The sequence below is a fragment of the Pleuronectes platessa genome, chromosome 20 (assembly GCF_947347685.1).
Source record: "Pleuronectes platessa chromosome 20, fPlePla1.1, whole genome shotgun sequence".
NCBI classification, from domain to species: domain Eukaryota; kingdom Metazoa; phylum Chordata; class Actinopteri; order Pleuronectiformes; family Pleuronectidae; genus Pleuronectes; species Pleuronectes platessa.
Window position 1 is genome coordinate 18,663,223 of NC_070645.1, and position 27,792 is coordinate 18,691,014.

Sequence of the window (27,792 nt, forward strand, 5' to 3'; positions counted from 1 at the left end):
GTCGTGTTATATTCTGAAAACACGTTTGCTTCAGAGTCCATCTCATGGAAGATACAGAATATAAAAGGATGAATTACTGAGGCACAAGTTTCATTTGCCATGTTTCTAATTTCTTTTTATTTAAATGGACATTTGTGTTACGTTTCAGTGCATGTTCAGAAGTTTTTTGCAGAACTACCCCCCCCTCCCCCCGATCAGTTCCACATGGTACTTTTGACATCTTGAATGTTCCTTACTGGATTGCATAAATTACATTTCCAGTAGTATTGTGATTGAGAACCCAGTCTCGTCAGCTTGATGTGTAAATGTTATTCAAATATCATTTTATTCTAAATAGAGAAAAAAACAATATTACCTGAGTGTTATTTGTGCATAAAAGCATTTTGGAAATTACATGTGACTTTTCATTTCTCTCCTCCTGCTGCTGTCCTGGACTCGAGTTGGACGTGGACGTTATAAATAACCAATCACAGCGTGGAACTCTCTTGCCCGTGGCTGAGGACATTTTTTCCAAGACGCTTAACTTTGTAACTCGAAGCATAGAAGCAGATTAAAGGCAGATTGTGGCATGAAGGTAAATGTTAGAATAAAAAAAGTAGATATTTTATCAGCGTACAATGTTTTTGGCTCATTTGTTTTATTATTTTTTGGTCACATGGGATCTATAGAGCGCCACATGTAATCAAGTATTTCATTTATTAACAACAATTTGTGAGATTATAAATATGCATTCATAAATTTATAATCTGTGACACTTGTGCCTCTATAGGAAGCAGCAGAGCTCAACGCAACATTTACATGTTATCACTGTTAAAACTTTTTGGAATGTAAACACAAAAACATTCAAGGTAAAATGCCTAAAAATGCAGCTGCATGCAGCATTAATATCACATGTAAACCAGCTAAAACATCATCTGACATTTTGTAAATCCTACACTGCATCATGCTGCACATTCCTGCAAATATCCCTTCTCCCTTTACTTAAGGCTTTTTCAACAAATTGATTAAAAGCAGCAAACAACAAATCAAACATGAAGATTTACCGGTAAAGATTCACAAGTGATGAATGCAGCCAATCAGCAGCTCAATGTGCAAAGAGACGAATCAGAAAAGATAGATCTGCTCGAAGGCGCTGTGATTCCCTGTGTAAACAGGATTGTAGTTGTATATCAGCGCTTTGTTCTCCCCCTCCTCCGACGCAAAGCTGTGGAAGTTCTTCCTGGCTGCAGGGAGACAAAGGGAAACTCAATATCAACATCAAGCTACTGAGGATTCAAAAGAAGAACCAGAGAGAATGCTCCTCATACCTTCACTGACGAAGAACTCTGCCATGTAGAAGGTGGTCCTGATGGCCGATGGAGTGTGTGGGATGTAAGGCCGGGTCCATTCAAATGCATTCTTCTCTGGATGCCACTGTGTCGCATAAATTGGGTACTCATACGCTGTGGAGAGGTAAACAAAGAGGACTCAAGGTTAAACACTTCAATGGGATCTACTCTGTTTTAATATTATTAAGAGAAGCTGCATCATTTCTACCTTCCACTGTCGACACAAACTGGGTTTCTCCGTCCGTGTTTGTGGAGAGAACTTTGTAGAAGGTCTTCAGGTCCTCGTTGGTGTTGTAAGTCTGAAAGGTGAGTCACCACGAAGAGCATTAAACCAAACTCTGTTTGTCTTTGTGCTTTTCAGTGTCAGAAAAAGGATTTTGGGGGTTTTCTTGTCATAACAATAATGGACGACTCACCAATGAAGCCAAACTCCACGTGTGAGAGTTTTCTGTCAGTGGCTCAGATGCCAGATCTTTCATGAGGTCAACTGGGAAACCTTTAAACATCCGGCTGTCTGTGGTTTCTAGAGGTGGGTCACAACATTGAGATGATTTAAAACAGAATAAAGGACATTTAAAGCAGCTAAAACGTCTTTAAATGAAACATTATGTAGTCTGGAATCATCAGAATAATTTTGACATGTTTCCAGACAAAAACTAAGATGTCCGTCTAACTGTTACGTTAAGATAAATCTGGCTAAGGAGATAAAATCATGGATAACACAGAGCAGAAAATATCTAGATACATCCACACAATACTGATTCAAGATCAGTAGCCACGTGTATTTAAGTCGTACCATTAGTGAAGTCCAGAGGCAGGGACACACCACTTGTGTCTGTGTGCGTCAGTAACGACTTTCCACTCGTCAGGTACATCAGCTGCTCGAAGCCGAGGCAGGTTCCCCACACAGGGAAGTAGTCACCGCGCTTGTTCGCCTGAAACGTCGCACACAGTTTAAAACGTGATACAACATCAACAACAAATACATAACAACTTTTAAAAGATTACCTCAATGGCAAGATCATAAAAGATTTTTGCAGCCCGTTCATAACCAGATGAGATGATGCTGACTCCTCCACCCGGGTAGAGGATCCTGTTAACAACACACACACAAACACACACACACACACGCACAGGAAGAAAGAGGTTAAAGAGTAAATGTTTGGTATCCTTTTTATAATATATACATACATATGTATATAAACTCATAAGTTATATGGGGTCTCTTTCAGAAAGCAGGGTCAACAAATTCTGAGCAAAACTTGAGCCGACAAAAGCTGACGTGAAAAATCTGATCTGAGTTAAACGTGTGTCTGGTGAGCGGGAAAATATAGATATTAATGTGAAATATCAGGAAAATATCTGAGAGAGTCAATATGAGAATGCAGAAGGGAACTGTCTTGATGATGATGTTTCTAACAAATGAAAATAGAAGATTACAAATATCTCAGAATGAAATATTGGTTTCATACGTGACACGAACAAAGATTTAAACTTTTTTTTAAAAGACGAGAGTTTTGGAAATATGATCTTTTGCTATACGAATAAAATTTGGTTGATTTATGATTTTAATCTTTATCTTCTCCAGCCCCTATCAAGTTAACTTTATATTAAAATCAAACACATTTACCCATTGATGGAGTTGAACAGGGTCTGGTACTCCTCCAGTGTCTGGTTGATCCTGCAGGGACAGAACAGATCACCAGTGAGACACCAGGTTTCTTTCCAGTGGGAATGATGGTTATAAACAATAAGTTAATAATTCATAGTTTCATAAGAGTCTCACATGACGGGGACGACCCTCGCTCCCGCTGCCTCCAGGAACTTCACGTAGGAAGCAGCGATGTACGAGCTTTGACTGGAATAGACCTCCTGAGCCAGAACCCCTGAGAGGGAATCACACGTGTGAAAGAACAATAACAACAACAACAACAACAACAACACGCAGGGGTTGTGTTAAAGAACCAGGAGGTGACGAGGCAACATGGAACTCACCCACCACGGGTCTGTCGTTCCTCTTGGCCGAGGAATAGAACGGGAAGCACAGCAGAGGAACGAGAAACAACGGAACCATCATGATTCTGAAAGCAAAACAAACATCAGCTCGTCTCACCGCCGCCGCCATTAGACCGCCGGGTACTGCACTTCCGGGTGGCTTCAAAATAAGAGCACGCCTGCCCTCGAATAACCTTGGTTATGTCATCGGCTTTTTGTTCTCCTCATAAAATAAAAATAAAAAAAATGTGTGTGATATTTTCAGCAGTGATCATTGGTCGATTTCATTTGTTTCAAAGCTGCCAAATTCATTTAGATTGGTAAACATATCGATTTTTTTTTTTTTAAAGGAACAAACTATTCCACTCCTGTGAAATGATAAAAGAAAATCTGTATTTTAACTTAACAGAAACATTTTGTGATATTAAGAATTTTTGAATAAATACTTGTGTTAGTACAGAGCCTCTGAAGTCCCAAAAGATGATTGTGCTCACAAGATTGTTCCCACATGATAATAATTAAATAATAATACATTATTTTGAGAAGATGTTTGTGTTTTAATCACTCAGATGCACAAAGGCACAACATGTTACCACAGATGGAGAAAATTCAGTTTTATTTTCACCTCCATGTCATACAATGAAATTCTTGTGGCCCTTACACAGACACACAGGATTGTCAGGAATCATTTCCTGTGCCACATGAAGAACATGTTGTTGTTGATGTTTGGGGTTTACATGATAAATACTATTATTTAAAATGAAATAAACATAAACATAAACAGCAGTGCTTAAAGGATAAGATTCACATTTCTGTAAGAGGACGTTCTTGTCCCCATTTGTTCTGATCCTGCTTCAGATCATGACATCACAACCAGTCTGGTTTGTAACCTTCAGTCTGTTCACGTTGACACCAGCAGCAGCCAGATCATCGTGGAGTCTGCTGACCAGGTCCTCCGGCAGCTCCCGGGTGCGAGCCAGGATCCAGGCGAAGTCAATGTTGAAAAGACGGAGGTAGTCTGAGCAGGAGTAGACCAGAGAGTAGGACTGGTAGTCTGTGGAGAGAACCCAGTACGGACCATCTGGAACACCTGGATACAGAAGTTATAGTAAAACGTAGAATTTCCCAAAAGATAAAAACTGCATCCAGAGTTCAGCCACCTTTAAAGAAGCTGACCCCCAGCTTGGCCGGCTGAGACGGGTCTTTAACTCTGGCAACACCTTCGATGGAGTTTATCTTCCCATTAGACCTTTACAGAGAGGAAGAATAAGGGCACTTTACATTAATAATTAATTCATATATATTCTAACATTAGAAGTAAAAGAAGTATTCAAGTTAAATCCTTACAGCAACTCTGCATTGTAAACTCTGACTGTCCCGTCAGCGAGAGGAGAATAAGTGGCCTGGACACATTTCCCTCTCTCAAACAGAGCCGGGAGCTTCTCTATCTCGTACCAGGTTCCCATGTACTACAGGGAAAACAGAACAGTGTGAGTTCGGCTGCAGCTGAGGGATACAACAAACTGAACCAGAAGGAAAGAGTCAGTGTTTCACCTCCGTGACGTTGAAGTCCTCTTGAACTGGCGGCTGAGGGCAGTTCCCGAGGTGGAGGGACTGAGCGTCGGTGGCCACGGTCGACAGGAGGAGCACGAACAGAACCTTCACACGGAGGATAGAAGAGTTAATGTGATGAAGAGTGGAACCTTCACCTGGACAATTCCAGAGGATGTTCTCATTCTGCACATTACAAGTAATAAAATTAGATTTCCTGAAGACGTTCAGTACCTGGATCTTCTTCATGTCCAAGTCGCTGGAGACTCTCCGATAGGAAACACGATTTAAAAAGATGTGAATCAACAGCACTATGTGACATGTGCTCTGTCTTTTCAGCTCGGTACAAACTGACCTGTGTTTGTTTTGTGGGATTTGTTTAGTTTCCTCTGAAAACATCAGACCTTTGGAAGTCAACTGTGTTTGAAGAGTTAAACATCTGTCAACAAAACCTTTGACCTTCAGCACAGATTTATCTAACAATCCCATTCAGCTCAAACTACAGTATCATAGTTCTGCCTTGTGTTGCCCTCAGGGTAACTGTTGTAGACAGCTCATTATTTACTTGGTGAATTATTAATAATGTAGTGGGCTCAATAATAAATGGCAATCTTAAAGGTCGGGAGGTTTTGAACAATAATATTTCAATGGATCGTTTCATTCACGTGAGTGAGTTCCCATGTTGTTTATATTATGTAAACAAACAGGTCAAATGACACGTGGCCTTTTGTTTCCTCATATTCCAATACCGACCTGTAGAACGCCAGATAATGAACCAACTATAGCAGCTGCTGGTAAACACGAGAATAACATGTATTTAAATTCAGGTTTGCATATGTTTTATGAGTGAAGAACATCTTTAAGGCCTTCAGGATACACAAAGTGTTTAATATGTTTACAGCACAGGGTGTCTTTAAGTTGGCAGAGCAAAGATGGAAGTATATAAGTATATACGCAGACACACACGCATACTTCACAATCCTTGTACTGACCAAACTTATGCGTCTTTCCTTATGGCTATCAAACATTCAATACCCTCTGTTTCACTTAGTTCTCATTCTGAAATGTCTCAATCTTTAACATTAGAAATGAAAAGAGGCAGAATTAAAGGCACAAAGGAAATAAAATCCCAGCTTCTCTATTTACGGAATATGTGACAGTGTGTTATATTTTCAGTAAAATTAGTTTTTTAATTATTTTCTGTCCTGCATTGAGAATGAAACAAGATCCAGTTATGAAAAGAAAAATCTTTATTCAACAAAGCACCAACATTTATACAAAAACATGTGCTCTTACTTTCGCCAGCATGAAATTACTTTGTAAGGTTTGGTTTTTATTGGATTGTGAAAATATTTTTTGCTTATTTAAATCGTGTGCATTAAACTCTTAAACTTTGAGTTTGTCGATATTCTCCAGAATAGTATGAGCTTAAAAACTGTACAAAAAGCTTAAAAAGAAACTGATGAAAACAAAAACAGTCATTTGACAAACAATGAACGATAAATTACATTCTTAAATTGAATCATTTGATTTCATGTTATGTGCTGTGACGGTATAAATAAGTCTAAATGGATTTAAATTAAATACTCTAGAAAGAGCTGCTAAGGAGTGACATCACCGAGGTGTAAGAAAAGCTACGAACACGTTCAAGAATGAAAATGTTGAACTAAAGAATTGTTTTAAAATGAAGTACAGTGCAAAAATATTTACTTTGGTGGCAACACTGGTCGTCCTGCTGTCGGACGAGGGACAGCTCTTAAGGTCTGGCTCTTGAAATGTTGAGTAAACGTCTCCTGATATTCTTGACAAATATAAAAAAAAATATATCGACAACAACCTGTAAACAAAACAACGAAAGTCGCCTTTTGACGCTTCCGTTGAAAAGTCTTTGGGGATCCCTCAGGGCAGGTCTCAGGTTCCGGTGCAGATTTCTGTGTGTCCTCGTCCTCGTCTCTCAGTCTTCTGTAAGAAGGACGAGACGGATGCAAAAGAGACGTCTCATCCTCAACACACCCGGGTGACTATGTGCAGCCGTTTGTGTTGCTTTGTTTGATTCTCACAAACCCATCTTGTGGCGTTTGTTTGGAGTAGAGGTTAAAGGTGCCGCATTCATCATCTTAACAGTAATAAATTATTTACTTTGACAGGACAGCGTTAATGTCTCGAATTATTACGAAGACTGGCAGCCGCCATCAGGCTCTGCTGCCTTTTACATTATGTGCCACAACAGTGGAGTTAATGGGAAATCCATCATGTTACTTTACAACACACACGGACATTGTTTTTGCAAGGAATCCTCCAAACTTCACGTTTCAATAAATCTCTGTTTGTATGAATCTGTGACGTGAGGAGAAAAACAAGCACAAACATCCTTTTGGCAAACGACAGGGTTTTCCTGCCACACAATGCGACACATAGCACCAACCATGTGCTGAAAATGACGTTCTTTAAGGAGAAAGACACATCGGTTCCCAGAATGTTCCACGGTGGTTGAGGTGGGTTCCTCTGTGGAGTGGTTTGGGGCGTTGGGGGGGGCGGTTGAGACGGGATCTAAGGGTTTTTGTGGGTCTCGATGCAGAGGACGATGTACTCGTTGGAACAGCTTCGCGTCTGCTGGCCCAGGAGCAGCCCTGAGGTCAGGCTGGACGACTGACCCATGACGGACACGTGGTCCGCTTGCCACGTCTCACAGTGTTTGTCCATCACTCGGAAACCCCTGCTGGTGGAGCCGTGCCAGATGTTCTTCTCAGGCCTGGCGGATAGAGGGCAGAAGATGAAAACTTGACAAACTCAAGGGAACAAACAAAGAAGTGGGCGGCCATTAAAGTTTACTGACCAGAAGGGGTCGGCTAAAACGTCCCGGCCATCGAAGGAGTAGATGGGTATCCGGGAATTTACTGGTCCTCCGTCGCCGCTGAAAATCGCTCGCCAGTTCCTGAACATCACGTCTCCCTGGAGGACGACACAGAACAGGTGAGACAGGCAGAGGTGGGGGGTGAACCCCTGAAAGACGCTGAGCAGGGCAGCACACTCACCCTGAGGTTGGTGACTGGTAGATTTTCACGGAAACCAGGGTAGACCACATGGACCAGGTCCTGCCTGTGGGAGGAGATGAAGGCGCGGTAGTTTGGAGCCAAGCCCATCGCCTTGGCCTGCTCGTAACACATGCGGTCGGCCGTGTCGAGCCCCATCAGGCCCCCGGAGTGAGGCTGGTTCAGGGCCACCAGGTTGAGCTGCAGGGAGAGGGAGCATCGGGCCAGTGTTAGTCTGGGGATTTGAATTTGAAACTCATGGGACGTTGTAGACATTATTTATAACAAAATAAACAGGGCTGGGTGATAAAAACATAATAATTCAAGTTTCTTCAATTGCAACATAACACAAGGCACGTGTTACACTTAAATACATGAATTCCTTCAAAATAAAAGTACGTGCGATTTCCACTCACCCTCTCTTTAACTGAAGTTATTCTTTCTATCGTGTCTCCTCTGACCTGATATGCAACTCGAGGCTGAACGAATAGAAAGCAGATATTATGCAGATGAGCAACCGCCTGTACAATATTTCACAACAGCACTTTCACAGAGTCAAAGCCATAAAAACGAGCAGCATGTACCTCGTCCTGTGGAATGATGTTACTGGAGAGGTAGATCAGGCTGCCGAGCTGTGACGACACAACAAAAGACAAATCAAGGTTGTAGAATTGGTTCCATATGTTGTGGACCCGTCATGTCTTCTATGTGTGTATATAATCTACAGATTAAATCTTAATGTTCAACACTAGTCCGAGTGTTTACCTGTATCTCTTTCCATCCCTGGGAAACCTTGAGGAAGAGACTTCCTGATGCCGTGACGTACGACAGAGTTCCCTCCGCGTCCCTGACCGTGTTCTGCATCATGATCTCACGAGTAGAAAAGGTTTTCAGCTGACAAGCAAACACAGAGAAGTCCAGTTACATGTGGTTGAATAATTATATGCAATAAAACTGCAGATGACATGTATACATTCTGTGTGTGGCCAGAGGAAACACATTGACTTACAGATGCTGAGTTACCCGAAGAAGATCCAGGAGGTCCTGGTGGTCCAGGAGGTCCAGGAGCGCCACTCATGGTCAAAGCTGCCGGAATCAAAACATCAACTTTCATATTAAGCTCAGAAGATGAATAAATAGTATTAAAATAATTAAACATAAGTATAACCGATGAGATGTACCTGAGGAGCCATATCTTGGGGATGACGAAAAGGGTGCTGGAGGCCCCGGTGGCCCAGGAGGACCAACAGGACCAGGTCTCCCATAACCGGGGACACCAGGTGAGCCGGGCACCCCAGGGTGGCCAGGAGGGCCCATCACAGACTCACCTTTAGGACCCTGAACCATGAGAGGAGGAAGTTTCTGAGTTTAGTTGTCAGTTCTTTGTCAGAAAGGTGATGAGGTTGTGTATCTGAGGAGCTTTGACTCACCACCAGTCCTTGTCTACCGGGGTTTCCTGTTTGCCCCAGCATACCGGTCTCTCCCTTGTCTCCCTTCTCCCCTTTTATTCCCTGGTCACCCCTTGGCCGCTGTGATGACACAACACACACACACACACACACACACACACACACAAAACCTGAGTCTCATGGAACATGAAACCAACATGCTCCCAAAACAAGAAGACTTTGGTTTGAAACGTACCCAGGTTCCTCTGGGCATCAAAGTACCTACAGAGGAGAAAACACAGGAAGAAAAAACATTACAAATATATTATAATCTAGTACACAGCAGGATGATTCCATTGAAAAACTGTAAAAAACACTTTAAAGAATTATTATCAACAATTGTTTTTCTCTCTGGTGATATTTAAAGATGTAATTTTTGTGCGTTTACATAGAGAACGTTGTTATACTTGAATTGTAACATGCTGACTCACTTGATGGAGATGGCATCCCAGGAAGGCCTCTCTCTCCCTTCGCTCCTTTCACTCCCGTCTGACAGTTTCCTTAGGGAGAAAATAAACAAGAATTTTTGAGGATGCTTTTATTGTATTAATATCTTGAATATTCCATTAAATTTGCCTATTTAGAAATATTCGTATAATTTATACTGTCTATTTAACGTGGGAAAATAAACCAACATACCGACTGCGACGCTTCCATTGGGATTAAGCTGAAAAGCACGAAGCACAAACATTATAGTGATTTGTCATATAAAAATATTCTGTTTAGTAGTTCTTCCACTCGTCACTTATTAGTCTGTTGTGTTAACATCACAATCCACATGCAGATGACCATGATACGTGATTTTTTAAAAGCTACCTCAGTTGGTTTGTGACACCGAGCCTTCACCTTTCCAGCCTGGACGTGAAGCATGCAGGAGTAGGATGGAGTCCGTGAGCAGTTCTGAGTGGTGACATGTTAGAGGAAGTACTGATGTTACACAGAACCACATGCATGTTAGAGGAAGGATGTGCAAAAGAAACGGAGATGGAAAGAAAGTCGGTGTTGATGGAGCCGAAGGTGACGACTGGAAATCAGAGAGGAATCACTGTGTTGTTATTTCAATTCATAGAAGAGATTATGAAGGAAACTGAGGTGATTCTCTACCGGCCTGTGAATAACTAATCTGGACAAAACCTTTCATACAACTTGTGCCAGAGAAAAATATTGAAAAGGAGTTTCATCGTAGATAGAAACTCTGAATGAAGTTTTATACAAATCGATGGTATTTCATTCGCAGGAGGTTCTCTGACACAGGCTGTGGGAAAAGGTTTGACTAACACATGCTTTAGTAGCAATACTGGTGAATACAGTGTTTTCAGAAAGTACTCAGACCCTTTTACTTTTTATTATGTTGCAGCAGCTTTTCTTGAATCTTTTCAAATGTTATTATTTCCCCCACATCAATCTATACTCGATCTCCTCGAGTGGCAAAGCAAAAGGTTTATTTAATAGTGAAAATGAAATGTCCCATTGACACAAGTACTCAGTCGCCTTGGTAGGTTCTCACTTGAAGCAGGGATTTCAGCCTCCGGTCCTCTTATGACTCAACGATCTATTCACACGTGGATTTGTGGATTTTCTGCTCTCGTTCTCTGCAGATCCTCTCAAGCGCTCTCAGGTTAGATAGAGGACAAACTTTGTCAGGTCTCCCCAGAGATTTCATCAGCTTCAAGAGTCCTGAGTGCTCTGGACCAGGTTCTCACGAAGGTCACCTCTGGTTCCCGAGGTCCGGCTCATGTGCAATCAATTTAGTCTTTACTCAGGAAGACAATGAAGGTGGAGAAACATCTGTCCAGAGTCTGAATAGTTATGTCAATGGGATATGTCACTTATTTCTAAGCTGAGTGCAGATGAATGTGGGGATTAAAAGATTAGAATATTTTATCACGAGGCTTAAAAAGTGAAGGGGTCTGAACGTTTTGTGAAAACTCTGTAGACATAAACTTACAGCCATTTTGCAGTGGGGTCTGGGAGGGACGGGGAAAACTGTCTTCAGGAACCAGAGGAGAGAGGATCATAAGCAAGTGCACAATAATAACAAGAAAAAAACATATATATGTCTAGAAAATATTAATGAAAGTATGTGAGGGTCTGTTCTTACTCCTTTGGGGCAGTTGAACATCCCTGGGCGGCCCGGTGGTCCAGGGGGGCCTGGAGCTCCCTTATGAAGATGACGCAACACAAAAGTACACATATTAGAAAATGATAATTAGACGTTATAAAACTTATTATTACATTTGTCTAACTTCGGAGTTTGAGACTGGTGTGAGACTCACCTGCAGCCCAGCAGAGTCCCCTCTGTCTCCTTTCAGTCCCATCGGGCCTGGACGACCCTTCACAGACACACACACACACATTAACCACAATCATACAACAACACCAACAACAACTACATGTAAAGTTAGATTGTCTTTAGCGCTAATGATTGGGTAGTTTGTCGACTGTGCAGTTTCATTTAATGTAAAATGATGTGTTGAGTGTTTTTCACTGCAGAAGACAAACAATTGCTGTTTGAAGAGAACATAGAACAATTTCTATCAACCCTAACCCTAACCCTGATTCAAAAAACCAACAATTAATTTGATTAAATCTTAAATCACACTGGTAATGTTTGGTGAGTTCTTGGTACTTACAGCTCTTCCAGGAAAACCAAACTCTCCTTTAGGCCCCGGAGGTCCCATTGGTCCCTGTTAGAAACACAACAAAGGGTCTGATTGTGTTTCTTAACTATCGACAGCATCATTATAAAAACCCAGAAATGTTAATTTGGTTGAATTTGCTTGATTTGCTCAACGTCAACACTTACTTGAACACCAGGGGGTCCAGCCACACCGTTATCTCCCTGCAGACACAAAAATACATTTTCTCTGATATGTGCAGTTATATTGAAATGGATTTTTGGATACGCTATTTATGTTAATGTTAAAATCCTGGGGAACATGTGTGTGTAAAAGAGGAATAAGGTTAAAAGAGATATAACCTTGATTCCATTGGGTCCCGCAGGACCAGCCAGGCCTGTCAACATGGCTCCATCCGCTGCCATGACGAATCCTGGCTCGCCCTTTTCACCCTGCAGCAAAGTAAACAAACAAACAAACAAGCCACTGTAGACTGAGAAATACCAAGTGCATATAATGTAGAAATATGAACTTGTATTAAACTGGCAAAATGCGGAAATTAGAGGAGCTGTTTCCGAAATACAAGAAAATCTATAAAGAAAACAAGTTTAAAATCTGACAAAAGACACAAACCAACAAAAGAAAATACACAAATAACTCCTGAAATCATACAGACACATGTATATATCACTTACTCTAAGTCCTGGAGGTCCTTGAACACCTGGCAACCCAATGTCTCCCTTCGGACCCTGTGCAAAACAATCAGTTAAAGTTAAATTCAAAATAAAAATAATTCTTCATCTGTATGTTTGACTCTGTTTTGACAGGAAAATGGCGTCTTTACTTCGCACTGTTTTGAATTAGAAACAGCTGAATGCATTAACAGAAACATACAGATGTTACGCTCTGCAAATATCCAACAATCTCCTTTTATACTTCAATGAAGTAATAATCCATGAAGGGTGTTTCTCTTCCTGATACTCACAGCAGATCCCTGAGCATCAAAAAACCCTGAGAAGTTGAAGGCCCCTTCTGTGTCGTTGAGTAGAAGCTGAAGAAGACACAGATGCAGAGTGTGTGAACCTCATCACTGAACTGTGTACAGCTCCATCCTGTGTAAAGCCTTGAAAAGCTCTGATCAGGTGCTACTCACATCCTGGAGGTTGACGAGGGGTCCTGGAGGTCCAGGTGGTCCTGCAGGGCCGGGAATACTGAGTCCAATCTCACCCTGAAATACACAGTTGGTGTTTAAAGCCTTTTGGCAAACAGCAACATGGAGTAACCTGAAAGTCAGAAGTGTTTTGAGTCTCTTACCTTTGGTCCTGAATTCCCTTTGTCTCCCTTTGCTCCCTGCAGATGAGACAGAATAACGCAAAAATCAAACATACAATTAGGACACAGTATCAACTGGTCTTAACTATATGTGAAAGCTGACCATTTTAATGAAACCATTAATCTATTGATGTGTCTGTCAATCGATCTGATTTCTGACCTCTTCCCCTTTCGGCCCGTCCAGTCCTGGGAACCCTGGTCGTCCTGCAGGACCTGTCTCCCCCTGCAGAGGCAACAGAGAAACATCCACGGGATCCATTCATCACTGACACAATGTGCTTATGGTAACAGGTATTTCCTTTATTCCCATTCAAACAGTAAATCATTCTCTCTGATAAAACATTACAGATTATGCAGGACACAGTCTTTCTTTTCTAGTTTGCAGAAACACATCTGAGATAACGGCTCCGGCACACTCACCTTTTGACCTGGTTTTCCTGGATCGCCGTCTAAACCGTCTTTACCCTGAAAGAGACAAAGATAAACAGTTTTTTAATCCAAGATGCTGACTTCTCTGAAATGTAAAATTAAATATATCTACATCAACAATAAAGGGGAGTCTGGCAATAACGTTTTAAGGAACTAATAAGACTCACATTTCGTCCTGGAGCTCCAGGGAGACCCTGTAGAAAACAGAGGGAGAATATAACATCTGATAGATACAACAAGACAAGTTGACTAACAACATCATGATGACACTTGGGGCAGGTGCTGCTCTTCATCACACACTCACTGTACCTGTGGTCCTGGGGTGAGAGCAGAACCTAAACCCCCCCGCATGGCAGATCCTTCCAAGTCCTGCAGAACAAAACATGGAGATGAGGTAACACCCACATATCCTGGAAGAGCAGATCATTTGGTGCCATCACAGTCGTATATCGATATATATTGTGAAAGGCAGCACTTCACTTCCTGATTAACATACGTTTTGGTTTTTGAGTTCTGCTCCGGACACTAAACTTTTAAAGTTGGACACACGGATCTCTGTATTTCCCTAAATTTCATGGGGGATAATTAAATTAAAATGTTCAAATTTGTCTTAAATCCGCTTCTCCACATGTGCGACTGCGATTTCATTCCAGTGTATTTGGGAGAAATGTAGTTTTAAGAATAGAACGAAAACGTTTTCTTCTAAACACAACTTTTAATAGTCAACCCAGAGACACTCATAATCCTGCAGTGGTTTCCTATTGTTTTGGAAAGAGATGTAAGTATAGATAAGATGATAAAGATATCATCTTTATTTATTGAACATCTTGATAATTAAAACCATGTTTAATTAAAAGTATCCCAGTCGAGCTGTACCTCATAGTCCAATGTGAGGGCTCTTCCAGGGGGTCCGGGGGGGCCCGGTGGACCCCTGGGACCGGGCTGCCCTCCTGGACCCTCTGACCCTGGGAAGCCTGGGATCCCTGCAGGGCCCTGGTCTCCCTGGGAGACAGAAGACAAATGAAAAACAGTGATTAAATCCTCTTCAGAACTGTTTGTAATGTGACTGGGATAAATGTGTAAATACCACACAGAGCCCAGTGTTATTATGATGGTAATGATGGTTCATTGCAGGGAAATAATCAAATCCTACCTTAGGTCCTGGTGGGCCGCTCCCACCGGGGACTCCCTGTTTACAAATAGAACACAATCACAGCACATTAACCACAGCGACGACAGGAGAGCGACTGTGTTTCTGTTTTGCACAAAGAGGCAGAGCAGCGACCCCCCCGGGGGCCCGGAGCTTTATTAGTCTGCAGGGTCACCTCATTAGGAGCTCGGCTCCTGTGTCAGGTGGGTGTTTAGATTGTGTGTAGTTGTTTTTCTGCTAACGGAGCACTAAGAGCCCGGCTCGGGGGAAATCAGAGACACGAGCAGGAGCCACACGAAGGTTTGAGTTCGTTCACACAGGAGGAAATAACTCAGATCCTTTTAAATTGTACTGAGAAAGTTAATGAGCTCATTCATTCCATAAGAAAAGTGTTTATTAGAACATTTTATTGGATTTCTTAAAGTCAGTTTTGTGAGTTTTGTTCTCCCCCTCACCTTGTCTCCCTTCTCGCCAGCAGACCCTGGATCGCCGTCTTTTCCATCCGCTCCCTGCAGGAATATTTCAGGATTTAGCAAAAAATAAAAGCACTTTTATGACTTAAATGCACGAGCTACCATATTTCTTTTTGGAAACTGAGGCCAACAAACGTTTTATGCACCTTCACACTTGTGCAGTGGATTCTTATAAGAACATGTGAGTTGTACATTCACACAATTAGTAAAAAGCCTGTGAGACAAAAGACACATTTCCCCCAACTGAGGCTACAGCTGAGAACATGTTCTGAAGCCAAATGCCTTGAGCTTTTCATGCTAACTGCAGATAATGCAAAGGACTTGACCCTACACACACACACACACACAAACACACACACACACATACACACTACTGCACAGAAAGCAATGGCAAGTAAGCAGTGAATGAACATGGTTTCTTTTTAAATAACGTTGGGGGAAATTCTGTCTTTTCAGCCCCTTTGATTTGGGGCCAGATGTTAATACCTGACCAGACTCTGAACCAGAACCAGAGCCAGACCAAAAACCAGAACCAGAACCAGATTCAGAACCAGACCCTGAACCAGACCCAGAGCCAGAGCCACTAAACCACTCCACAATCACCTGGAAACAGAAGCTTGGTCAGGAGAATGATCGTACGACGACATGTTCATATTCATGTTGAAGATGAACTTCCACAAGCTCATATCTTGCTTTAGAAAATAATCGGTCTTCAAGAATTCCTTTGTCACATTTCATATATAACCACAGATTTTCATATTTCCTATATTTCCCTGTTTGATTTAGATATTATTACAGATCTGTCACATGCAAACGAGAGCAAAGAAAAGGAGGAGAGAACGTAGAACCTACAGGAAGTCCAGGTTCACCCATCACTCCGTCCTTCCCATCTCTCCCAGGAACCCCAGGGGGTCCAGGGAAGACGTCTCCGGACGAGGTCCCTGGGGTCCCTGGCTCTCCAGGTGGGCCGGGAAGCCCTGGAGCTCCCTGATGAAACAAAACATTTAAAAGTCTTAGAAAGTCATCAAAATATTCAACTAATACATCTCTATGGAAAAAAAAAGGTGCATCAAGATGCGACTTCAAACATGTTGTTCTTCTCTTTCTCATTATTTCCAACATTGAGTCACAGACTTTGAAATGAACTTAATAATAAAATAATAAAAGATTTAAATTAAAAAAGACTTTAACTCACCCGAATAAGTTCTGCATCACTGTCAAAGTCTTCAAATCCTGACCCCTCCTGGTGAACACATGACATGACCAGTGAGTCATCAACAAGCTCATCACCAATAAATCAATGATCACAACTAATCAGATCAATTCAAGAGTTTTACACTAAACCAAACACTTTGTTTATAGATGTATAATTAACATCAAATTCTTTACAATAGTAACTATATTCAGTTATTTGATGAATTTGTTATTAATCTCCTTCAGTGCAAAATAAAGACAAGTTGCTTTAAATGCATAATAACACTGAGTGTGTAGAGGTACTAGAATAAAACATACAAGCCAAGCAAAGTGCCTGCACCATGAATTACTTACAGATTAATCTAATAAAGTTGTATCAATATATCTTTAAAACTTAAACTTAAACTTGAAACAACTTACCATGAACATGGACCCTGAGCTTGTTCGACCTGGAGGTCCAGGAGGCCCCGGAGGACCCGCTACTCCAACACCCAGATCACCCTGAAGAAGACACCATGGGATAATTATGTATTCATTCCAATTTCCATAATTATTATTGTAACTGAATTATTCTTTTGCTCATTTTATTAGTCCAGTAATTGTGGTATTTAATGTCTCTTATAAATGTGAGTTTTATACATATATATTGTTTTACCTTTTCTCCCTTAAGACCAGGCTCTCCCTGAAGTCCTGGGAATCCTGGAATCCCAGTTGCACCCTGGGAAAGAAACAGCTCAGCTCAATATACCAGAGACAGTTTCTCATCATCATATCATGTAGCACGCTGACACTTTATCCAGATACAATAAACTGAATATCTAAATTAACAACTGTTTGTGGAAAATGGGACATTCCTGAATTACTTTTCCCCCAAACACATTAAAATAAGACTCCAGATAAATCTTCAAAGACTGAAGAGACTCACCAGCAAACCAGTTTCACCTTTAGTCCCCTGGAGACGAGACGGAAATGGAAAACCATTCATTTGACTTTCAGAAATAACATAAATAACAGACTTTGCTCTGAATAGCTCATGTGATGTTTTATAAAAATAGAAAGTGATGTTTAAAAACAGAAAATTGCAAAGGGAATAAGAAGCATTTAAATCTCACAGGCTGTCCATCTTTCCCTGGTGCTCCAGCTGGGCCTGTGGGTCCCAGTGGCCCCTGTGGCCCCCGGGGTCCCGGCTCCCCTCCCTCTCCGTCCCCTGAGGCTTGTCCTGGAAGGCCAGGGGGTCCTGGTGGGCCGGCCGGACCTGGATCCCCTCGCTCGCCTTTCGTGCCCGGAGACACCTGGAGGGACTGAGATTGAATGAATGAGATTTAATTACAAAAACATGAATTTAGATAAAAACAGACTCATTGGCTTTGAGATACTTTAGTATTATGAAGTAATAAACTGCATCTGGGAGCAAAATAAGGTTAAAGTTCATATCTGACAATAAATAAATACTTACAGAGTCAAGGGTGGAGGCTGGAGTCGCCATCAGAGAAGATTGAACTGTGACGGAGAAACAAATTGCTCATTAGACATTAACCACTTCAATTTGACACAATTGATTATAGTACTTGGTGCAGCTTTTATTGTTTATAAGCTTTATTCTGTCTTCTCTTTAATCCAAGACAGAAATAAAAGGTAGAAAAAGAGATGAAGGCTGTAGCTACATTGTCTTTATCACCATCTGCTGGCTAGTTTTGAGAAGTACAGGACGAGATGTGCAGAATCACCTCCTGAAGTGACTCATATCTACAGAATGAATTTACCTCTGACTGTGCTCTTCACCTCCTCCAGTCCAGACGTGTCCTCCATGTCTTCATCATCATCATAATGGCTGCGTATGGACAGCTCAGTGGGCGGAGCTCGGACCGGCGTGCCGTAAGTTGGGTCCAGCTCCGGGAGGGGCTATAAACATGGGAGAAAGAAATATATATCAATCTGTAACTGTACAAAAACACTTTGTCCAATATTCTAATATTCATATTCATATGTATCAATGTGATTTATGTCATAAATTAAAATGACAGAATCAGATTTACTTTTCTTAAATTTTTTGTAAAACATCCATAACCTTTTAAACTACAAAAACATAATCATACTTGTATAGATTTAGGATTTTTATTCTCTGTTATGATTCAACAAACTACAGCTCGGAAAGTGAAAAGAAGAAACACAATGTTATCAATAGAATGTACGAGATGTTTTCTCTGAGTCCACAACGATCCAACTTCAGACTCAAAGCACAATCCACACATTGAACCAATCTGATCTGAATCACTTCAACATTATGTCTGCACTGTTTTCACCAGATACACAGTGATGACAGGAAGTCTTGACCCCATAAAAACTCACTGTCCTGCTTATGGACGATGCATGGTGAGGGTTTGGGATTTTCCATCTGTCTTTTAACTTCTCATCCAAATGTCTCAGAGCTGCCTGGACGTGATCTGTCAAACCTCTTTGTTCCATGTGTCTGAATCTTTGAGACACATGACTGAGAGTCAGTGAGGTTCTCCAGAAACATCTGAGCTCAATCCCCCTGATTCCTTCTGAAAGTCTCTATCCATGTGCCCTTCAGCAAGGCACGGAAATCTCCTGAGACCAACGAGGCTGAGATCATGTCGGTAAGGTGTTTTACTGTGGATGCGGAATTGTTAAGTTTTGCTAATGATAGAGAAAAGAACCTGAGAGGTTAAAAAATACGATTATTAGCTTATTATTACTACTACTACTACTACTACTAGTACTAGTACTATTTGTACTACTGCAGTACTCTTATTATTTACTGAAATAAGCAGCTATTTCAATTATTTTTATAAATGTATGAGTGTTCTGTTATCTGTCTGTAGTTTTAGAATGGATGTAAGTGACAGGTGACTGGTTCTGGTTCTCTCCTGTTTATCTACCTTATATAGATAAAATAGAAAAGAATAGAATAGTTTGCTTTCCTGTGGTTTTGTTAATCTGTTGGGAAGATGCCTCTTCTTGTATTTTAGCCTCTTCCAGAAAACATTGTGTTTGAAAAAAGCTAAAACCACCATTTACCTACAAGAACAATCACTCATTTAATTCTATTTTCTTTTGTCTTCTCTATATTACTTAAAAAGCACTTGAAGAAAGAAAGTATTTTGAACTTGGAAAGCAACACAATGCCAAAGAGACCATTCTCTTGTGATTAAGGTCAACTAATTGTCTGTATTCTCTAAAGTTATATAATCTGCAGTCTTTAAATCCTTCTTCACTCTTGTCTGAAGGAGCAGAGCTGGCACGGAGCTGCACCGTGTTCCAGTCTCCAGCCGACCTAAAAGGATAAGAGCTGTTTTCTTTGGTCCAAGTCCAGATCAGCTAAATTGGAAGGAGAGAGTGTGTGTGTGTCTGTGTGTGTGTGTGTGTACCATGGTGTACTCTCTCTCCTCCACAATCTTTTTCACTTCTTCTCTTTCTTCAGCGTCGTCATAGGAATCATCACCACTTCCATATCCAGAGGCCTGGAGAGAGAAATGAGAGCAGGATCCAAAGATAAACACGGAGGACGACAGAAATGATTAAACGCTACTTAACAGACAGATTTTATCTGAGCTCAAACTGTGGGATGAGAAAAGTGGATCAGGGGGAAAAAGGAAAGAATGAGAAATAATTCTTTTGTACCCAGTGTTCGGTTCCCACAGTTTCAGATTGTTCAAATCCATCTTAATTTAATTCACTCACATCTGATGCAAGTAAAGCTCTTGAACAATAATAAAGGAAAATAGAAAATACACGGGGCAACATCAACTGGTACTGAATACAACTTGCATATAGAAAAGCACAAGTTCATTTTATCATCTCCCTCTGAGACGATAGAACCCAAGAACATGACTGTGCTCATAAAAGAGTTGATCCTATAAGACTGCATGTGTTAAACTAAACACCTTCTGTAACTGTGACTTTTGTCTATCTGCTTCAGGAAGTGGGTTTTAAAATAGATTTGGTTCCATGTAGAAGAAATTAAACTGGAACTGGTTTGGAGATAACGTAATCTATCCCTAATATTCATGGTCAAATTTATCTAAATTTGACTAAATATTAATTGTGTGCATTAATCTGACACTTGTCTGAGAAATGCTTTCCACCAGATTTTGGACCCTGGCTGCAGGGATTCACTCCCATGAAGCCACATTAACAAGGTCCAACAAACGGGTGATGAGCTCTGGCTTTCACTCTGCATTCCAGTTCCCCCCTAAATCATTATGGGATGGAGCTGAGGTCTGGTTTCTGTTGCAGGAGAGGTTAATTGACCAGCGAAAACTTGGAAAACATCAAATCACGGACGTTGTAAGCTTGAAATCGCTCGATGATGCAAAATAAAATAATGAAAACAACCGATAATTCACTTTAAATGCATCAAAACAAAAAGTAAAGTCTGTTTTCAGAATGAAAACGAAGAGGAAAGTTCAGATAGTCGTGTTAAAATGTGGAGTAAAAGTAAAAAGCCATCAGAATCAAGAACAAAAACCTGCTACTTTAGTTCAGTAACTAAGTATTTGTACTTTGTTTCCTCTCACTTTGGCCATGTACATAAAGGTGATAGAAGTGTCCGTATACTTTTGGCCATGTAGTTAACTGAAGTGCACTTTTTCCACCAGTAGAGGAGGCGATAGTTCCAGGTTTGGACTAGAGAGGCGAAGTGTGTGTGTGTGTACTTCACACGTCAGACTCAGTGTTTTGGGTGTGTTTTCAGATGTGTGTGTGTCTGTGTGTGTTGGTGCACACTCACATATGGATCGTCCTCCTCACACTGGTCATCTGGGGCCGTGGGATCTGACTTCAACACCAGCTGCTGGATGGAGCCCTGGAGAAAGAGAAAGAGAAAGAGGAGGAGGAGATGAAGAAGAAGAGAGTGTTTTATGTTACACGGTAATTTAGTTCATTCTGTCTCATTAAATGTTATTGAAGCTGAGCGACGATTCCCACACATCAACACACATCCTCTGACCTTCAGCTTCTGGCCAACACGCTAATACACACGCTAATATTCACACGTCAACATCTCTCAGTGAAGCAGGTGTGTCCATATTCACATGTAAACTACTTTCACACTTTACATCATATCACCAGCTGCTGCACATCATGTCAGCGGCTCAGCAGGGGGCCTGTGTTCGTGTTAATACTGCAACACTTTAATGAGACTGGACGAACACCAGTGCTTCAATTGGTCGAGATTAATGAGCGAAGGCTTAATGAGGTCATCGGGCATCAAACGCAACAATGGAGCTGTGAGTTCTGAGCTTCTGTTCCGGGGGCGTCACAATCTAACAGAACAAGTGTGAACCCAATTATGAAGTGCACGCACGGACCCGTTCCCACGTGCAACAGGGAACAGCTCTCCACACCCCCGAGTCAGCGGACCTCTCCTCTAATTAAATCAGCAGAAGGCAATTTCAGCCGAGCGTATTGATATTGACGTGAGGCCAGAGGACGAACACCTGTTTTTAATGGAAACACGGACGATCAAATTCAACCGAGGTGAAGGAGTGAGAAAGAGAGAGATTAGAGGGAGAGAGCGAGAGAGGAAGTGAGTCGGTGTGGCAGCTAAATCAGAGACATGTGTTTGTGCAGCAAACAAAGAAGTTTGTGCCTGAACCATTTTCAAACAGCTTTACTGTGTGAATTCCCCCTGATGTCGGGCCACAGAATCGAGGCCGAGCGATGGACGACAGTTTGTAGAAGTTTGTAATTGCAGGAAGGTAAACATGTGAGGTCAGCGAGTGGGGGGGGGGGGGGGGGGGGGCGGTTTGAGTGACACGTTTACAACTCGGACCACCGAATCCAAACTAGCCTCAGACTCTCAGAAACTAATTCACGTGAGAAGACACTAAAACAGATATTTTCGTTTACAGCAACCCAAGATGATAAAAGACAACGTAGCTGCTCACGTTTAAAACTTGTAAACAAACTTAAACAGTAAATAAAGATGGACGACATTGTCCCCGCTCCTGCTGTCATCAGAGTCTGAGCTACAGGATGAGGAAGTGGAGCTGTGTCGTCCATCTTTATTTACAGTCCGTGATTTTAACAGGAATAAACAACAATAAATAACTCTTACTGACAAGATACAGTTTGAAACTTGGCATATTCTGAATAGCTGCTTTGAATTTCAAACACTACACAGTTATATCACTACTTTATCTGTGAGAATACAGAGTAGAGGCCACAGTGTGACTGTGTGGGTGTTGTCCACAGACGAGTGAAGGTTCACTACTGACTGTGTGTGCAGCTACTGACACAGAGAGAGAACTGACACTGTGAGTCCAGGGTCGAGAAACATAAAGTAAACTAATGAAGTTTTACAAAGGTTTCACTAGTTGATTTAATTAGGACCTAACGACTGTTTTTTACAGCTAAAGCTTCATTATACATATTATCCATTATCGTTTATGGCAAATTCCAGAAAAGTGGATAAAAAGTGGCGTCGAAACGCAATTTTATCCAGACTGCACTTTTTAAAGAGTCTCAACACGCACCATGAAGGGACGTCAGGAGCGTACTTGGCCAACAGAGTGAATTTCTTTGACATTATGAGAAAGAGAAACACAGAGAGTTGCTGCATGAGGGAGAAGCAGAGGACTCGTTAAACGGATCGCTCACTCATGCTCCCTCTCAGATACACAAACAGTTCCCTGCACCCAACATGGGGGGGGGGGGGGGGGGGGGGGGGGGAACTAAGCAAAGCATAAAACAAACTACGAGAGACCAAGTCAGTGTGGCAGGAGATATTTCTGCGCATTTGTTTGCATGCGCGTCAGCAGAGAAGTTCTGCTGCTGCTACCGATCTCCCCCTGGGTGGATCTGAGACGGAGCTGCCAGTTCAAACACCGAGCAGCTGGAAACCAACACTCACTACTGGTCCCTCTTTGTGTGAGGAGAGGGAGCAGTAAAAAGAGATGGAGCTTACTGGGAGGAGAGATGGGAAGAGGCCTGATTTTCTGCTGTCGTGTCAGTTACAGTTATTAGTGACGACGGGGCCGGACTTGATTCATGACACTGTCCTTTCTTTTTAAGAATCATTTTCTGGCAGTGTTTTGCCAGTTCATGGTGAAGATGCACAAAAAGAAAGATCACGGTCACTCTGGCTGCTTCTTTTATTCCTGTAATTTTCTCATATTATAAGTTTATGCCAAGTTAATAGAAATATGAATATCAGCCGTATAACTATTGCTTTTTTGGGGTTTAGGAGAAATTCAGAAAGCATTTTACTCTAAAAGTAGTTTCCAAGTGTAAGAGAAGGACTCTCAGTTCACAGAGACGTGGATCCGGGTCGCTGATCAGCTCAGAAAAGTAGAAAAGTAGAAAACTTTGTTTGGATCAGATCAACATCACGCTACTGGCACATTCTCCAAACAATCTGGCACTAGAAGAAATAAACTTTAGAGGATAAATGAATAATCTTGGAATAGGTCAACGCTCTGACAGAATATATGAGGCTGACATTTAGGGAAAGTTTGTTTTCCTCCTGAGAGGAATATGGATCGAGTCAGTGAAAACTAATGGATTCAAAATATCAGACATGAGAGAAAACTCAAACATTACTATAGAACATGACGTGACTGGTTTATCAAGTGAAGTTTGAGTCTTTTTTTAGATTTTAAATGGAACAGTGAGGTTGTTCTTCTCCAGGCACGATGTTAACATGTCTGTCAGAGCTGGTGTTAAACCACAGTAGGTGGTAGAAAACTTTTTTTAGGTTTGTTCCAGAACTAAATAACTCCCCCTCCGAGACGAAGAGATTCCTGAATAAACACACCCGCTCCCTCTTCCCGGATCCTGCACTCCTCTCACTCGCTCCTCAGATTTCCTCCATTAAAATGTTAATGGGTAAAAAAAAGTTACTTGGCGATAAGAACTTCTTTCCACTGTCCTGGCAAATAAAAACATCTTATTTCCGTCACATGGACTAAACAGGAAGAAGACGAGGCCTGGATTGAGTTGTAAAGGTCATAGGTCCTGTGTTTTTTTGAGTTTAGCCACTGGCCAAGGGGGTTAAGGGAAAGAACTGTTGACCTTTTCACAATGAGCTCTTCTCCAAATTAAATCTAATTTAATTAAATCGATGATTTCACATGTTTTACGACTTCTGAATTCAGATTTAACATCTTTAAATCTCATCTTTCTAGCTGCACTTGCCAAACCTTTGCAGATACATCCCATAATTGAACGATATTCCCTTTGAACCAAACCATCTTCTTCTTCCATCTCAAAGCAATTACAAAACAGCAAATCACAGATGATTGGGAGGAACGTCCTGAAGCACTTACTGGTTCATTTGTTCTTTTTAAAGAACAAATGAGCAGAATATAAGATCGAGTGAATCTGATCTCTCACCTCTTCTCTATCCTACACGCTTCCTCTGGGATATGTCTCACAACAGATGTATGGGAATGGAACCGCTAACCCTTGCATCCTCGATATTCTGCAGCTTTTAACTGAAGATTTGGCGGATGCACTCGGCGTATTCAAGATGAGGCCGTCGTCTATTCTCCAGATATGTAAATCACATATGACGAGTCATTTATGTGGTCTCTCTCAGGATGAGGCTCATAAACACATGCAGTCATTCATTCCTCGTCTCCTGTGTTGGTCGTAAAGCTGCCAACAAAGACTATTGTGTTCATGTCTCAAATGTAAAATAGAAACGCCACGTTTCTCTGTCTGTTCCACATCTGCCTTCAACTCATTTATACAATGGATCTGACTCTGGGAGTTCATAGAAATTCAATGAGGCTCAGAAGAGGACATTTTTAAATATTGATACTGGGAGAGAACTGGGACAGAGGCTCTGCAGTATCCCAGTTCAGGGGCTGCATCCTTCGAAGGCTGCACTTTCCATTTCAGAGGGGCCTTCAGTGTCGTCTGAACTGGGACACAGGCTGAACGACTTCTATATGAAATCCAATCCCCGTCCGGACTCACCACAAACTTCTCCAGGCCCGTGCCGCCCGCGTTTCCCACAAAGATCCCCGAGCTGGCCTCGAACGTGAGAGGCTGTGGACTCCTGACGAAGGCGACCCGGTGATATTCCTCACAGTCCATGTAGAGACGCACCTGAGAAACAAGACATAAATCTTATTATAAACCTGAACAATAGAATGATAGAATGGTGAAAGGATGTTCATTCTCTACAGTTAGGTTCACGTCAACACATCTGAGTTGTCAGCTGAGTGTAACTTTCTCACATATTAAATTAACATCTGTAAAAGATAAAAGTGTCACATGTTGCTAGATTAGAAACTGACTGACTTTGATAACAGATTAGATTTGAAATAAATGACAGCGGCTGACGTGTGTGTCAAAAAACTATGAAAGCAAGTATTTTTTACAAAAAACAAAAACTTACTGCATCAGATATTATTCAGGGATATGTCTGGTGATATTATATTTTTCTCCTCGCGGTCACAGAAAGAACTAATGGACCAAAGCCAACAGTGGATTTAACTTATCGCCAGTTTAAATCTAGAGGCTCCTGCAGTTAATTCCTCTTTGCAGCAGAAGTCTAGGAAACTCGATCTTTCATTATGACCAACATGGAAACTGTAGTTTACGTTAAATCAATCCCACATCTGCAGCTGTAAATATCAGGTTTGGTATCAACCACAGTGTGCAGCTATTTAAATAATGAAATATATTTGTGACCCATTTTTAAAGGCTTATACTTCAATGTGTTTTTAATATTTTGTTTTTGTTTAATCTTGTTCCTTTATCTGTTTTGTTTTGAGTGATGATGGGACTCCCACCTCCGCCCCCTGCACCGTCAGGGTGAACCTCGCCCATCTCCCCGTCAGGTCGCCCATCTTGAAGGAAGCTGCTTCCTGGGTCCCGGCTGTCGTCCCTGGGTCCGTGTAGTACAGCACGACCTTCTGGGATCCATCCTCCACTTCTGACAGCGCTACACCTAAGTGAACAATCTTAACAACAAGATGGTGAACAATTAAAAATGGGAGGAGACGTATGTGAGAGGAGTTAAAGGCACAATCCTCATGACTTACTTTTTGATAAGCATCTGTGATGGCGAACAGCACGCCCCCACGCCGCGTGGTGGGTTTGGCCACGACCGTGACGGCGAAGTCACTGTAGAACGGGTCAGGGATGAAGGACTTCGTGAGGCGGCCCACGTTGGCGTCCGGTCCGAAGCTGTACGCCGGGTAACCCTCGAACCCGGTGACGAAGGAGACGGAGGGAGGGAGGGGGACGCCGATCAGCTCCGTCAGGTCCAAGGCTCCCTGGGAACCACGCTCTGTGGAAAGCAAAGGTGGAGAGGAGGGAACCATGTTAGAGGAGGGGAGCTGGGAATAAATATCAATGAGCTAATGACACATTTACCTTAAAATAAAATAAATGGAGATGAAAAGTAAAAAATTAATGATGTATGACAAATGTTTGACGAGCTGTGACTGAACTAACGGGCCACATCCTGGCTAGGCTGCGTCCTTCCACCAGAGCAAGGACATCTCCACCAGCTGAATCCTTCCCAGGTGATGATGGCGAGTATTAAATGTACGTACTCAGAGTTCAAGCAGGTGATTGCTTCTCCACAGCATGTGAGCTTTAAACTGCTCTGTTTCTCTTTGACAACACATCACATTCACCCCATCAAGGGCGAGAAGGAGCTTCCATCTTTAATGAGGCCTGCCCCCATGTCATCACACACTCATGCACGGCTGGATGCACATTTGTTCTATATCTGTCTGTCACACACACGTTCTCCACCCCTCCACAGTTATATCTCCGACAGACATGCTAGTGCTTTGTGAATCCCCCGCCTCCAAACAACATGTCCTTTCTCCCCCGCTTGCACTCGCTCTTGCACTCGCTCTCTCTCGCTCTCTCTCTCTCTCGCTCAAACACACAGACTCAGTCCCCACCACACCTGGTTCTCCTTAGCGGGACGACCCCTGGAACAATCGTCTGTTGTTTTAGTGCGAACGGACAGAGGGTACAGACGGCGGGCATCTGGAAGGCGTTAGCCTCGAGTAGTACACACGTGCTGCGCAGTGGCAGTTCCTGTAAATTAGGCTTTACCACATGGTGTGTGTGTGTGTGTGTGTGTCTGTGTGTGTGCGAGTGAAAGAGCGACAAAGCGAAAAGAGAGAGAGTTGAAGAGTGGCAACGTTAAAAGATGTCCACGAAAGCAGTGTGTGTGTGTAGGCATGTGTGTGGCGAGTGAGGGTCCCAGACAGGAAGTGAGCCCCCCCCCCATGCATTAATAGGA

The 27,792-nt window shown here is 42.0% G+C and overlaps 3 protein-coding genes across 3 annotated transcripts; all 3 read right to left on the reverse strand.

Annotated features, from left to right (window-relative positions):
- Positions 1 to 613: 613 nt before the first annotated feature.
- On the reverse strand, positions 614 to 3,501 carry ggh (gamma-glutamyl hydrolase (conjugase, folylpolygammaglutamyl hydrolase)). Its single transcript, XM_053412730.1, has 9 exons — positions 3,324 to 3,501; positions 3,115 to 3,214; positions 2,959 to 3,009; positions 2,337 to 2,421; positions 2,125 to 2,263; positions 1,745 to 1,851; positions 1,537 to 1,627; positions 1,308 to 1,442; positions 614 to 1,223 (listed from the first exon to the last, which is right to left on the reverse strand). Exons 1-9 carry the CDS (start codon positions 3,451 to 3,453, stop codon positions 1,105 to 1,107), a joined length of 957 nt encoding a protein of 318 aa, XP_053268705.1. The 5' UTR covers positions 3,454 to 3,501; the 3' UTR covers positions 614 to 1,104.
- Positions 3,502 to 3,922: 421 nt separating this feature from the next.
- On the reverse strand, positions 3,923 to 5,266 carry LOC128425893 (apolipoprotein D). Its single transcript, XM_053412731.1, has 5 exons — positions 5,109 to 5,266; positions 4,878 to 4,982; positions 4,671 to 4,792; positions 4,484 to 4,572; positions 3,923 to 4,413 (listed from the first exon to the last, which is right to left on the reverse strand). The coding sequence occupies exons 1-5, from the start codon at positions 5,121 to 5,123 to the stop codon at positions 4,178 to 4,180; spliced, it is 567 nt and encodes a 188-aa protein (XP_053268706.1). The 5' UTR covers positions 5,124 to 5,266; the 3' UTR covers positions 3,923 to 4,177.
- Positions 5,267 to 6,106: 840 nt separating this feature from the next.
- On the reverse strand, positions 6,107 to 26,851 carry LOC128426218 (collagen alpha-1(XVIII) chain). The gene is made up of 43 exons (XM_053413082.1): positions 26,570 to 26,851; positions 26,318 to 26,488; positions 25,497 to 25,628; positions 21,304 to 21,378; positions 19,943 to 20,035; positions 18,314 to 18,452; positions 18,007 to 18,050; positions 17,663 to 17,851; positions 17,476 to 17,502; positions 17,206 to 17,268; positions 16,971 to 17,051; positions 16,552 to 16,599; positions 16,209 to 16,343; positions 15,843 to 15,959; positions 15,339 to 15,392; positions 14,887 to 14,922; positions 14,610 to 14,735; positions 14,043 to 14,102; positions 13,901 to 13,927; positions 13,725 to 13,769; positions 13,465 to 13,527; positions 13,287 to 13,322; positions 13,126 to 13,200; positions 12,958 to 13,023; positions 12,668 to 12,721; positions 12,335 to 12,424; positions 12,161 to 12,196; positions 11,988 to 12,041; positions 11,631 to 11,687; positions 11,456 to 11,515; positions 11,303 to 11,344; positions 9,994 to 10,021; positions 9,786 to 9,854; positions 9,551 to 9,576; positions 9,337 to 9,435; positions 9,088 to 9,244; positions 8,916 to 8,992; positions 8,672 to 8,800; positions 8,491 to 8,538; positions 8,323 to 8,385; positions 7,910 to 8,107; positions 7,711 to 7,826; positions 6,107 to 7,626 (listed from the first exon to the last, which is right to left on the reverse strand). The coding sequence occupies exons 1-43, from the start codon at positions 26,849 to 26,851 to the stop codon at positions 7,425 to 7,427; spliced, it is 3,789 nt and encodes a 1,262-aa protein (XP_053269057.1). The 3' UTR covers positions 6,107 to 7,424.
- Positions 26,852 to 27,792: the final 941 nt, after the last annotated feature.

Bases quoted from the DNA above. Each gene is read 5' to 3' on its own strand.
- LOC128426218 (XM_053413082.1), bottom strand. From the start codon at position 26,851: ATGGTTCCCTCCTCTCCACCTTTGCTTTCCACAGAGCGTGGTTCCCAG. The intron at 13,201-13,286 runs GTAAGAGACTCA...TGTGTATTTCAG, and splicing joins AAGGGAATTCAGGACCAAAG to GGTGAGATTGGACTCAGTAT. The intron at 12,197-12,334 runs GTTATATCTCTT...TTGTGTCTGCAG, and splicing joins CGGGACCCAATGGAATCAAG to GGAGATAACGGTGTGGCTGG.
- ggh (XM_053412730.1), bottom strand. From the start codon at position 3,453: ATGGCGGCGGCGGTGAGACGAGCTGATGTTTGTTTTGCTTTCAGAATC. The intron at 2,422-2,958 runs GTAAATGTGTTT...TGTTGTTAACAG, and splicing joins CTGTTCAACTCCATCAATGG to GATCCTCTACCCGGGTGGAG. The intron at 1,224-1,307 runs GTATGAGGAGCA...GTCTCCCTGCAG, and splicing joins AGAGTTCTTCGTCAGTGAAG to CCAGGAAGAACTTCCACAGC.
- LOC128425893 (XM_053412731.1), bottom strand. The intron at 4,793-4,877 runs GTGAAACACTGA...TTTTCCCTGTAG, and splicing joins AGGACTTCAACGTCACGGAG to TACATGGGAACCTGGTACGA. The intron at 4,414-4,483 runs GTGGCTGAACTC...TTCTGTATCCAG, and splicing joins GGGGGTCAGCTTCTTTAAAG to GTGTTCCAGATGGTCCGTAC.